This window comes from Rhipicephalus sanguineus, chromosome 6 (assembly GCF_013339695.2).
Source record: "Rhipicephalus sanguineus isolate Rsan-2018 chromosome 6, BIME_Rsan_1.4, whole genome shotgun sequence".
In the NCBI taxonomy this organism is placed as follows: domain Eukaryota; kingdom Metazoa; phylum Arthropoda; class Arachnida; order Ixodida; family Ixodidae; genus Rhipicephalus; species Rhipicephalus sanguineus.
In genome coordinates, this window is record NC_051181.1 from 159808203 (window position 1) to 159819863 (window position 11661).

The 11661-nt window shown below is 47.3% G+C and overlaps 4 protein-coding genes across 5 annotated transcripts; 2 read left to right on the forward strand and 2 right to left on the reverse strand.

The window, feature by feature from the left end:
- The first annotated feature begins 10 nt into the window (after positions 1-10).
- LOC119396919 (IST1 homolog) lies at positions 11-1274 on the forward strand. The gene has a single exon (XM_037664301.2). The coding sequence runs from the start codon at positions 198-200 to the stop codon at positions 1224-1226; it is 1029 nt and encodes a 342-aa protein (XP_037520229.1). The 5' UTR covers positions 11-197; the 3' UTR covers positions 1227-1274.
- Positions 1275-1303: 29 nt separating this feature from the next.
- LOC119396922 (ubiquitin-conjugating enzyme E2 G2) lies at positions 1304-2132 on the reverse strand. Its single transcript, XM_037664305.2, has one exon. It carries the CDS (start codon positions 1848-1850, stop codon positions 1344-1346), a length of 507 nt encoding a protein of 168 aa, XP_037520233.1. The 5' UTR covers positions 1851-2132; the 3' UTR covers positions 1304-1343.
- Positions 2133-2317: 185 nt separating this feature from the next.
- On the forward strand, positions 2318-9666 carry LOC119396921 (nucleoporin Nup43). Of its 2 annotated transcripts, none has more exons than XM_037664304.2 (7): positions 2318-2544; positions 2645-2758; positions 3374-3448; positions 4370-4520; positions 6585-6720; positions 8000-8229; positions 9476-9666. In XM_037664304.2, the coding sequence occupies exons 1-7, from the start codon at positions 2422-2424 to the stop codon at positions 9610-9612; spliced, it is 966 nt and encodes a 321-aa protein (XP_037520232.1). In that variant the 5' UTR covers positions 2318-2421; the 3' UTR covers positions 9613-9666. The 2 variants fall into 2 exon arrangements, with proteins under 2 accessions (XP_037520232.1, XP_037520231.1); XM_037664303.2 differs by having other exon boundaries at positions 2322-2544; positions 8000-8235.
- Positions 9631-11188, reverse strand: LOC119396916 (probable splicing factor, arginine/serine-rich 7). The gene has a single exon (XM_037664297.2). The coding sequence runs from the start codon at positions 11079-11081 to the stop codon at positions 9663-9665; it is 1419 nt and encodes a 472-aa protein (XP_037520225.1). The 5' UTR covers positions 11082-11188; the 3' UTR covers positions 9631-9662.
- Between the last annotated feature and the right edge of the window lie 473 nt (positions 11189-11661).

The following is an 11661-nucleotide window of genomic DNA, read 5'->3' on the forward strand; positions in this document are numbered from 1 at the left end:
GTTGCAAGCCTGCAACTGGGGCGGGGAAGTGTGACGCTTTCTCGCACCTTCCCGTACGTCTCTAAAACGCGTCTCTGTCTGCGTACCTGAAACTGGTGGATGCTATCCTTCTCATGTCTGAAAGGTAGGAACCGCTTCCGAAGACTTAAAAGAAACCTGTGTTCTGTTGCCAAGCGGTCCGTGACTCCAGCGCAGGCATGTTTTCCGCGGGTCCCAATTACGCCAAGTTGAAAACCAACTTGAGACTGACGATGAACCGCCTGAAGTTGCTTGAACGGAAGAAGACAGAGCTAGCGCAGAAAGCCCGTAAGGAGATCGCAGAGCACCTGGCAAACGGGAAAACAGAGAGGGCAAGGATCCGAGTGGAACATATAATTCGTGAAGATTACCTCGTCGAAGCCATGGAACTCGTTGAAGTCTACTGTGATCTTTTGTTAGCACGCTTTGGCCTCCTCCAACAAATGAAAACGCTCGATGAAGGTCTCTCGGAAGCTGTCTCTAGCCTCATCTGGGTGGCACCGCGACTACAGGCTGACGTTGCGGAACTGAAGGCGGTCGCCGATCAGCTGGCGATCAAGTACGGTAAACCTTACGCACAAGCGGCTCGCGATAACGGGCTGTCAACGGTGAGTCCCAAGCTTATGCAGAAGTTGAGCGTTCAGGCGCCACCGCGGCTTCTCGTGGAGCAGTACCTGATCGAGATAGCGAAGAGCCATGACGTGCCCTACGAGCCGGACAAGTCTGTCATGGAAGAACCAAGCGACGAAGTATCGCAGCCTCCACTGATCGATCTTGGCGCTGGGGCTAGACCACCCGGTTTCATCACTCAACCCTACCCCCAGTTCATGCCTGGCAGTGCACCGCAGGGCGTTGACTACCCGCCACCGCCGACCGCGGGACCAATGGGGCCGGACTACAACGCGCCACCAGTCAAAGCTCCGCTGGGACCCGACTTTCAACCTCCACCTTTTGCACCCCAGCCTATGAACTTTCCTGGGCCTCCGCCTATTCCCAAGGCACCACCTTCGGCTGCTCCGTTCCCAGCTATAAACCCGCACACTGTCGGCTTCGGCGAAGGAGGTCTGCCACCATACAGTGCGGTGAGCGGATTGCCAGACTTACCGTCAGTACCCTCTGGCAGCTTGCCGAAGCCGCCTTCCAAGGAAGACGACCTCGACTTTGATGACTTGACGCGCCGATTCGAGGAGCTCAAGAAAAGAAAGTAAAGCACAACACGTTTACCAAGATACGCTTGTAGTTATTTTTTTTTCTGCTTGCATATAATAAAGGAATGCTTGCGTACTTCGTTTTTCGCTGTTGAGGAATTTATTGGTCGGGCAGTTTCAGGAGGCAAGCATGCCGAGCGACTTGCGCACCAGGCGGTCGGCGATGCGATTGAACTGCTGTCTGTCCTCGCGCCACATCTTGGCTGCGTCAACATTGGCACCACTCTCGTCGTTGGGCTCGGCCAGCATGGAGACCACAGAGAGCAGAATCTTCTCCACGCTTTGCACGGGGCTCCAACGTTCGGCGCTCGACTCGTAGCCCATGGGGTCTTCGCCTGGCGCATGCAGGATTGAGATGCATACGCGACCGTCCGCGTAGATGTTGGGATGATACATCTCGCACGTAAACTGCATCTTCGGTGGACTGAGCGGGTAATCGGGGGGAAATGTGAGCTTGGCCGGAAAAACGCCGCCTTCGAAACAGGTGCCCTCCGGTCCGGTGATGAGTGCTTCCCATTCGAAGAAGTTCTCCTCGCTCACCGGTCCCGCTATGATGCCTTCGGGTGGGTTCAAAGTCAGCTGCTTGTACTCCGCCATCAACCTGCGCAACGCCGACCCGGCCATCGCTCGATGCGTTCACTGTCCTCACGAAGCCACGGCGATGTTATTGCGGAAAGGATTTCGGCCCTATCAGGTGGTACTACTTCCACTGAGCGGCGGAAGCCCTCGCTCCGAGTCACCTGCGAGGCCGCACGATTTCGTTGATCGCTGCCGTTACCCCTAGTTCGGTGGTAGGTGGTTCGCCGACCGTGTTTTACGTCTCTCCACCTAATACAGGCCTTCGCCTGCTGGCCTGGCCGACCTCCTCCGCGACGACGCACACGCACGCTCGAGAAGCTTGTGATGCCGCTTGTGTCAAAAGGTCAGAACAGTCGCGAGAGGGCAGCATGCGCTAGCTGAAATTATATTGAGGTTACTGGTTAAGTGTTAGTTATTTGCTAATAAAGTTATAGGATAGTATTTACTACTGCTGCAGGTAGCTTAATTGTAGTATTTGTGCTTGGAGAAATTCAACGCGGTTCAATGAGGGCGACTGCTCTACTCCGCGTGGGAAATCGCACGGAGCGGCATTGGCGGTATGTTTTGAGGTTTTGATGCTCGTGCGATCGTAAGGAGAACTGCGCGTGTAGCTGAAATGGTGCAGGTAAACGTCAAGTATGTCGCCACAAAGGTCAACCGCGTTCGTTTTAAGCCAGAGAGTCATGGTCTGCTAAACAGGCACGAGTACTGTTTGGTTTCTGGCAGCTGGGATGACAAGGTAAAAGAAATGTGCCCTTTTTTAGTTTACGGTTGCGTGATGGTTCATTTTTTCTGACGAATTAATGCATTAGTGAAATCTTGCGATTGTGCCGCTGCAGCCGAACACACTGTCCTTGTGGGCGTGCTCCGCCAAGCCGAGCGAAGATTCTCTCGACGCCGGCATGCGTCGCCTTTACACGGTTGAGCTGGTCTCTGACACCGGTGATCTCTGTGTAAGTACAAGTCTTACTAAAGAGTCGAAGTCCTTGAGAGTCTCAATTTGACGACTGCTACTTTTGTTGACACGAAGTGCTAATAAATCCCGCATGCAGTAATATTTGTGCTGACTGTGGAACATCCAGAAACGCTCCACAAGAAGAGGGATAAAAGTCGATGTAGAGTAAGCGGTGGGACCAACCAAGCAGTGCGGGGCAGTTGTCAAACAGCGGCCGACAGGGCAATTATTCCTCGCGTGGGATGACTGAGAGGCGCACAGAAATTTGTGCAAACGAAGGCTGAAGGTTGGTGATGGCGTGACCAGTATCTGGCACATAAACGAAACAGTGGTATTCAGCATTATTCTTTCGGCAGGTTACATAAAATATTTGTTACACAAGGAGGGAGTAATTGACAGAATCATGTCAGGAGGCATCGTACTGTGATGAGAAATGACAAGCTTGGACCACATAAGATTTAGTAAGGTTAACATTTCGTGTCCCTAAGCCCTTATGAGAGCCGAAACATTAACGTTGCCAATATCTTTGTGGTCGCTGTTTGTCATTCGTATGGAGAGGGTGTTTGCCGGGCTTCTAGAGTGCTCTGGTACAAATGGATACACCATTCTTTAGTTTGCAGGTGCAGACATCTTAGCAGCTGCTCTGTCATCTGGGGAGGTACGGCTCTACCGCTGCAGTAACAATGAGGTCTGTGTGCAACTTCATTTTGATTCATTCTGCTGTTACACTCACTTCCATCACTCTGAAATGTGTGATTTAAGAACGCAGTTTGTTTTATGTGAACATAATGTCAAGAATTGGGCCAAACAACTAGAAAACCTGCATAGAAAGGGCACCAAAATGCACAGGTATCTAAAATACACAAATGATGTTACATATCTTTGTGGTGGAAAGTGCAGACTTTTTCAAAATCTTTGATGCAGTTGAAGTGGCTGAGCATGGGTGCTTGTCAACAGCTCAGTGTAGTTGACAGGACCATTATAACAAACCTTTGATGTTTTGGCAATTCGAGGACATAGGTATATCTGCTTTAATTTTTCTTTAAGCAGTTCTTGGACAGCACCAGCTACCAAGGATTTTGTTTGGTACGTGTAGTCTACTTTTGGTATGAACCTCGTGTGAACGAGCTTCCAGGTTTTGATCACAGCAATGACTCATTTACTTCTGTGCCTCCCACAGTGCATAGTTAGCTTGGCTTTCACAAGAACGTACAGTTGTTAACAAGAATCTTTGAAAAGGAAATGTTGCTGGAGCCAATGTTTCGACAACTTGTCTTCATCAAGGTAGCAACCTTGACAAAGACGTCCATTTGTCAAAACATTGGCTCCCTGCTGTGGACAAAATGATTCCGTTGTGCACAAGATTACTTGTTAGGCACATTAACCCAGATGAAACTATAAGATGCCAGGAATTATTTTTAACACACCTAAAAGATTTGTTTAGCCACGGAGAACGTTACTCAAGCACTTCTTTCTCATAAAAATTTCATCATAGTATGATGCACGATTAAACATTACCCTCCTTGACTTCCCCCTCTGTTCACGTTCTGCATCACTATGGGTTCTGTTTGTGAGTTGCAATGCCTGCTGACTGGATTCTCCTGTGCAGCTGCAGGAACAGCAACGATGGAGCCACTTGCATCCTGGCTATCCATGCACTGCCATTTCAGCTCGTGGCCCATCAAAACTCGCCAGTGTCGGTGAGGATGGCAGACTGTGCCAACTCACTCCTGGTCGCCCTGAGGCATCAAGAATTATTGGTAACTGTGCTGTTCTTGTTGCTTTATTGAAGAGATTTGTAACAAACAACGAAACATACTCTGTATGAACCAGTGTTGCGGAGTTGCCACTCCGGAATTGGAATGACTCCAGAATCATTCCACATTTTCCCGATGCCGGAATGGAATGGAAATGGAATTAAGCGCCTTTTGCATGGAATGGAATGGGAATGGAATTACGTCTTTTTCCGAAAATACAGCACGTTTTTGCCTATGCGCTGTTTTTCAAAGTTCAAACATTAGTAAGGCAGAGCCTCAAATTTAATAATAAAGCAGTATTTTTAAAATGGCTTGGCTGATTACAAGCACGGTATATTTATAAGCAACGCGCCTACTACAAACCAAGGTATAAGTTAGTGTACAAACAAATGCATTATCCCAGCAGATACTGAAGGGAGAAACAAATTATCCCTGCGTGTTGGTTCCCATTGTTACCCCCATACGAAAGTGGCAAATACTCTATGCACAGCCTGATCTTTATCTCACGAGCAGTTAAGTACCTGACGCACATAAATAACATTTGCGACAAGGAAGACATTGCATACCTGCGCACAGGCAAACACACAAAGTTCTCCTCACCCCATCCATGCTTGCGAGAGGCGCTTGACAAGCATGAGTGCTGACGGCCAGTGCGGCCCAGTGTTCTGTCGATGCAAAGGCACAAGGTGCCCGAGCGGTGCACTGTTCCAACTAAGCCCAGCAGATCTAGAGGGTTTTGTTCCCGATTAACAAAATGTTAGTTTTTTACATATTCACAACGGCTCCAGACGGGTCACAAAACTGCTTAGTCTTCTTGAACACTACTTTTGCCAGCATAAAAATACGCTATGTCATTATTTTAGCATTAACACATTTAAGCTTAAACAATATTAAAACATCACCATTCGTTCAAACATGCTGACCATGCAAATACTATAGGTAGCGGGAGAACTACCCCTATATGGGAATTTGTAGGGTGGTTGTACTGCACGAGATATCATATGTCACCAAGCTACTATCCCTCGACCTTGGTAACGTGGTTTGCCGTACTTTTGCAGTTCCTAATGCATCTGATGACATCAGCTTTATGGGACGTTCATTCTTAACTCGATAAAACTATCAAGATGCCTTTCCTACGTTGAGGAATTACAGGAATGGAATTGAATTGCCCGGCCATTCCCAGAGTGGGAATGGGCTAAGTTTTTTCATTCCGAGGAATTAAAAGGAATGGAATTGAGGCAAGTTCCAGTTCCCCGGAATGGAATTGGAATGGAGGCGCCCATTCCGCAACACTGGTATGAACTCCAAATGAGGCAGAAGTTTAAGGCAAGATGGATGCTTGAAGTCATGATTAATCGTCTAACAAATCGTTGAGCTTGTCTTTGTCGGCGCCCTGACAAAAAAAGTTCTTTTTGTCAAAACTGTGGCTCCAGCATTGTTAGCCCTGACGAACACAGGTTCCCTTGTCAAAACTTTAGCCCAAGCAGCACTTTCTGTTCAATTCTCACCTGTATCAACTATGATGCTAAACAAACCTCTTCGTCAACAGACTCTTCGAAAGCACTGACAGGTGCACTAAGGGCAGCTGTTAAGTCAATTTAAGATAGATATTTAGCGCTACAAGACTTCCCTAGCGTTATGCCCACTGGTAAAAGAGCTTTTCTAAATGTGAAAATGATGTAGATGAAGGATGGAACTACTGCCACTGAAAACACACCATCAGTTTCCTTGCAACATTAACTGCTTTTGTATCTATAGTAAGCTGCTGTCATTTGTAAGTAAAACAGAAAATCGTGGCATTTTTATGTAAAAAAAAATATAGTGTACACGAATTATTCAATTCTTCTATGTAGGAACTTACTGATTCTGGTACACTTAAAACTTTACTATGGAATGTAGATAAAGGGAAAACACAAAAGTGATGTACTTGAGTACTGTGTCTATTGTTTCTTTTGTACGCATTTCTTTGTGCAGCTTTTACCTGAAACTGATGTGCCCTGATTCACTGAATAGCCTTATACAAAATTTTATCGCTGATTATGCCTGTTCAAATGATTGCCGTTTCAGAAGGAGCCAACAGCGGGTGTCCCACATGCCTCTCATACGTACGCCAGGAGCATGTGATTGTGGGGAACTTGGCTGGGCACTTGCAGCTTTGGGATTTGGCATCACCTGACAGGAGACCAGCACAGGACCTCACATGGTTAGTCCTGCATCCTTGTAGTCGCATTAGTCCTATCACTGCCTTTCTTCTGCACCACCTTGTTCATCCATCTTCAGTTTATTTCAAAATATATACTACACATAACCTAACTCCTGGTAGGTATGATAGTACAATATATTCCTTTCTCATGTTCTCATAAGTTACACGTACTAATTATTAGTAGTAAAGAAAGCCAAGCTAGTTTGTACGAATGCATTGACTGGTTTGCTGGTCTCAAGGCTGTAAGTGGGAAAATGAAATGTTGATTACTTTTTTCGGTTGGATGGAGTCATTGCGCATGACCAGTTGTTTGTATGGGTTGTCTTTCCGAAAAATAAACATCAGTTGAAAGTACAATGCATACAAATTATGTAAGTGCACACTGCTGACTTACTGGCACAACCCACATTCCAGATTCTTGTCATATTTGCTCTTTCTATCTTCTCATCCAATGAGTACGAAACAAGGTTACTGCCATTCTACATTTACTGTGCCATTTATGCACCTGCCTTCAAGCACACCAGTTAAACCGCAACAGCTCATGTTCATTTCTTTACTGTGACTGACATGTGTGCCGTATCTGTATGTTATGTGTGACCTGTAAATATGTATGAAGGAAAGAAGATGACTTTCAAGGGCTCGTTTTTCTTTGTTAGACACAATATTAATTAGAACTAACAGACAATAATGCCAAGGAAAGTATAGGGGATGTTATTTGTAATAACTGGGATATAAATGTCACATTTATATCCCAATTATTACAAATAACATCCCCTATACTTTCCTTGGCATTATTGTCTGTTAGTCCTAATTAATATTCTGTAAATATGTAGTAGCTCACATTGTCCCATTATCATGCTCTGCAAGTTATTCATCATGGATCAATTGGCCCAATAGCCTATTCATATGTAACTAACAAAAAGAAATATAGTGCACAGTTGCTCTTTGAATGGGATTGCAAATAGGAAAATAGATAGGATTGAAGTGAATGCGGGCGCACTGCTGAATTATCACTGCCAATGCCTTTGAAAGCAATCTGTCATGTTCACTGCCATTGTAGGATAGTTTCTACCAGTGGTCTGGCTTTTGCACACCTCTACCATTTATGTCATTGTAACAGTTCATGCTGCTAGTGTTCTTCTTTACTGTTTGTCTTGGTTAAAAAGCTTTCCGGCCCATTTTTAGTGAGGAAAAAGGTGAGGAGTATGAATCCCTCTTCATCAACTAATGTTACTCTGGTCCTCAGAGCTCCTCCTCACATTTGTAATCTCATACCCAGGTCTGGCCAACAGGTGACGTGTCTGGCACAGCACCAGAGCCAGGGGCACTTGGTGGCCTGTGGTGCCGCAAGTGGCCAGCTCTCCCTGTGGGACTTGCGCCAGACACGCCTAGCCACGGTCACCCTAGCTGCACCCACCCAGGGTGCCCTTGCTGACATGGTGTTTGATCCAGAGGGTAGCCTGCTGTTTTGTGCGCATGACGGCTCACTGCTGTGCTGGACTACACCTGGTGCCGGTTTGTGTCTTTTCAATCTTGCTGTGTTGTTGTTGCTAACGGCAAATGCAAAATGAAGTTAAATTCTACTAAATTGCGCTTACACAATAGTGGCACCCCATTCTTACTGTTTCTTTCTTTTTTTTTTATTTCAGTGACTGCAGTCACAAACTGCAGTCACTGAAGACCTGGCAGGTGGAGAGTGGAACAATAAACAATTATGCACACATAAAAAAATCAAAGGAATAATCAAATTATACAAGCATCTACAATGGATGATCAAATACAAAGGAAAGTATGTAAGAGTAAACAGTGATACAAGTGAAGCAATGTCTTAAAGGACAGAGGAAGCCAACACACACGCACACACACACACAAATGCTTCAGGTAATACAAACATATTCAACAATGACAACCCAAACAAGTGATGCTGCAAAAAGACAACATGAAAGCTGTACAATAAGTAAAAGTACAGAAAAACTGAAGTTCTATTATGGTTCAGCTGTTCTAAGCAAAGCTCTCCCAAAGCCATCTGAGGAAACATGAGGTGAACCATTATAGAAATTGAGTTTTTCTGTATTTCTACTTACTGTTGGGGGTTAGGTCTTACAAGAAAGAAAACATGTAGCTATAAGAAAAGATTGTGAGCAGTTTGCACTAAGTCGCGCAAAGCTTGGCACAGTGAAGCACGAGCCTGTCGCCGCTCGTACGCCCAGTCGGCTGACACGTCTTGCTTCGACATGCGCATATTCCTCCTTGGGAGTACGCAGCCAGGCTATGCACTATAAAGAGGAGGTTGCATGCGATTCGGTGGCTGTGGCTTAGCTATTGTGCATCTGCGGTTTGGCCAGGTGGTGCGGTATCTGGTTGCTAGACAATGTGGGGGCGGGAGGGGGGTTTGTTATGCATGTTCGTGCGTGTTTGTACACATGCAGAATTGAAAAATTTTGGGAAGGGGGGGGGGGTTGACCCCCCTCCCCCCACTTACCTGGTTGCACCAGTGCTGTAGCCCATTCAGATATGATGTATATCCAGGTTTGACTGACCTATGTAAGGCCACTTTAGCCAAAGTTAAGTTCCATTCCAGTTGGCCTTCCTCTTTAGCATCCCTTTAACGTTGCCCGTATCTAATTGCATGATGACGATTAATCTGTTTTGTTTTATACTTTACATAGCAGCAACATGTATTGCGGTGTATGAACTGAAATTTAGCAAGCATGAGAACCAGTGCTCTCACTCCTGCCTGTATGATTTTGCACAGGAACACCGCGTGGTGAAGTAGACATGGATGCCTTGGTTCGTCCTCAAGGCAGACCGCTGAACAGCCTTGATCTCCAGGGTCCTCTGGTAGCAGCTGGTTCGGACAGTGAAACCCTTCTCCTTTTGTCACACTCTTAGTAAAGAAGCTACGACGCATGGAAATAAAATGAGTGCCCTTTATTGGTTCATTAATCACTGGCGAGATCCATGTCCCCTGAAGGGGGAGAACTGGCTGGGCTCATTTCACGTGCCGGTTCGTAGCCTTTTTCTTCTTCATCGTAGTCCCTTGCGACGGGGGCCTTTGTATCTTCTTTAGGAGATTTACGGCTCTTAGTTCGCTTTGGGCTGCGCGACTTGTGTCGCTTCTTGCCACTACGGCGTGGTGGCGTCAGTGGTGACGAGCCCCGTCTGGATTTACGAGGGGTGTGCGAGCGCTTGCGGCGGCGTCTCTCCCGGGATTCACCACGACGCCTGTCCAGATCCTTAAGTCGCAGCTTTCTGCTGGGAGACCTGGATCTCGAATGGCGTCTGGAGCGGGATGAACGGCGGCTGCTTGAGGAGCGCCGCCTGCGCCTGGGTGAGCGGTGCCTGCTTCTCGACCGCCTGTGAGACCTCCGGTGTCGACTGGTAGAGCGTCTACGACTGCTGGACCGGCTCCTGCGTCGGCTGCTGTGGCTCCTGGAGCGGCTTCGGCGTCTCGAGCGGCTCTTTGAACGGCTCCTGCGTTTGGCAAGGGTTGCCACCGCACCAAGCTGTAATGGCGAGCCAACTATCGGCTGCTTCACCATCTCTGGCTCAATAGCAGCCGTAATGAGCGACTGCGCTTCGCGCACGCGTCGCATGGCTTCTTCGATTTCCTTGTGCGCCGCCTCGGAGCTTTTAGCCTGCGGTTTGACGATCGCGTTGTTCGAGTGGTTTATCTTGAGCGAACGACCACAAAACTCAATGCCATTGAACTGCAGCGCGCGGCCCACGCTGCTTTGTTCAGTGAATTCGACGAAGGCGAACCGTGTCGGCTGGCTCTCACCGCCAGCCATGCGCACATATTTTACTTCGCCCATTTGACTGAAGAACTTGAGCAGTTGTTCAGTAGTGGCTGACGAGTCCAGGTTGCCGACGTAGACGGTGCGCCTGATCTCTTCCACTTTGGCGGGATCCATCGTGGCCGGTAACGGTGGATACGGCGGCAAGCCTAGGGCAGCCAGCGTGGGGTCTTGGGTTGTAATCACTTGAATGCCACCAGCTCCCATGGCAAGCTGGTTGACCAAACCAGTGGTGATAGGCGCCGTTGGTTCCTCGACAGGCGGCGTCGCTGAGGCTGTAAGCGCCAACGCCTTGCTCTCGTCTGGAAGTTTGCCATCTGCCACCGGCACCACAATTAAAGCACGGTCCACAAACACTGTGTTCGTGAGGTGCTGCGCCACACCGACGCTCCAGGATTCTTCGAAGCGAATGTAGCATACCTTGGCCACAGGGTGCACCAAGAACTCGTCCGCCGGATACATCTTCAACTCCAGGATTTTGCCCAAAAAGCCGAACAACGTGGACATCTGCTCCACGGTGGCTGTAGGGGCAACGTTTGTAACTTGGATCACGCAGGTATCCATTGCTTTTTACGACTATTCCGTCGCAACGTTCATCACTAGTACTCACTAGTAAGAATAGAAAGAACACAGGTGAGCGTTGCTGGGCAGCGGCGCCGGCTGTGTAGTGGATTGGCTATGGTCTGTGTATGCTTAATGCAGCATGATCCCTAAAACATGGCCGCCATGACGTACTTTATTATTCGCTGTGCCCTGCCATCATTTTCTGGATGATGCCGATTTGCGAAAGCATAGCTATAGCATAGCCTTTGACATAAAGTTAGTACAGCGGTACAGCCAACTTGCTAAGTAGTTGTTTATATGACGCTATGATTGCTGAATACTTTGTTACACGCGAGTTGCGTATCACAGCCCATGCCGCCACTTGTTGAAAGTGAAGAAAAAAAATATCACAGGAAAATAAATATTAACGCTTAAAATATCTTCTCTTTTAAAGTCTCTGTTAAGGTATGTTTTTTTAAAACATGACGGTCAAGACGTTTCGTTGGGAACATCGCCTGTGATCATTCATCCCATTCATCTAAGGTCAGCTCTTGTTTCGCTTTCATCGTTTGAGTTTCGGTATGAGTCCGCTGATAACTTG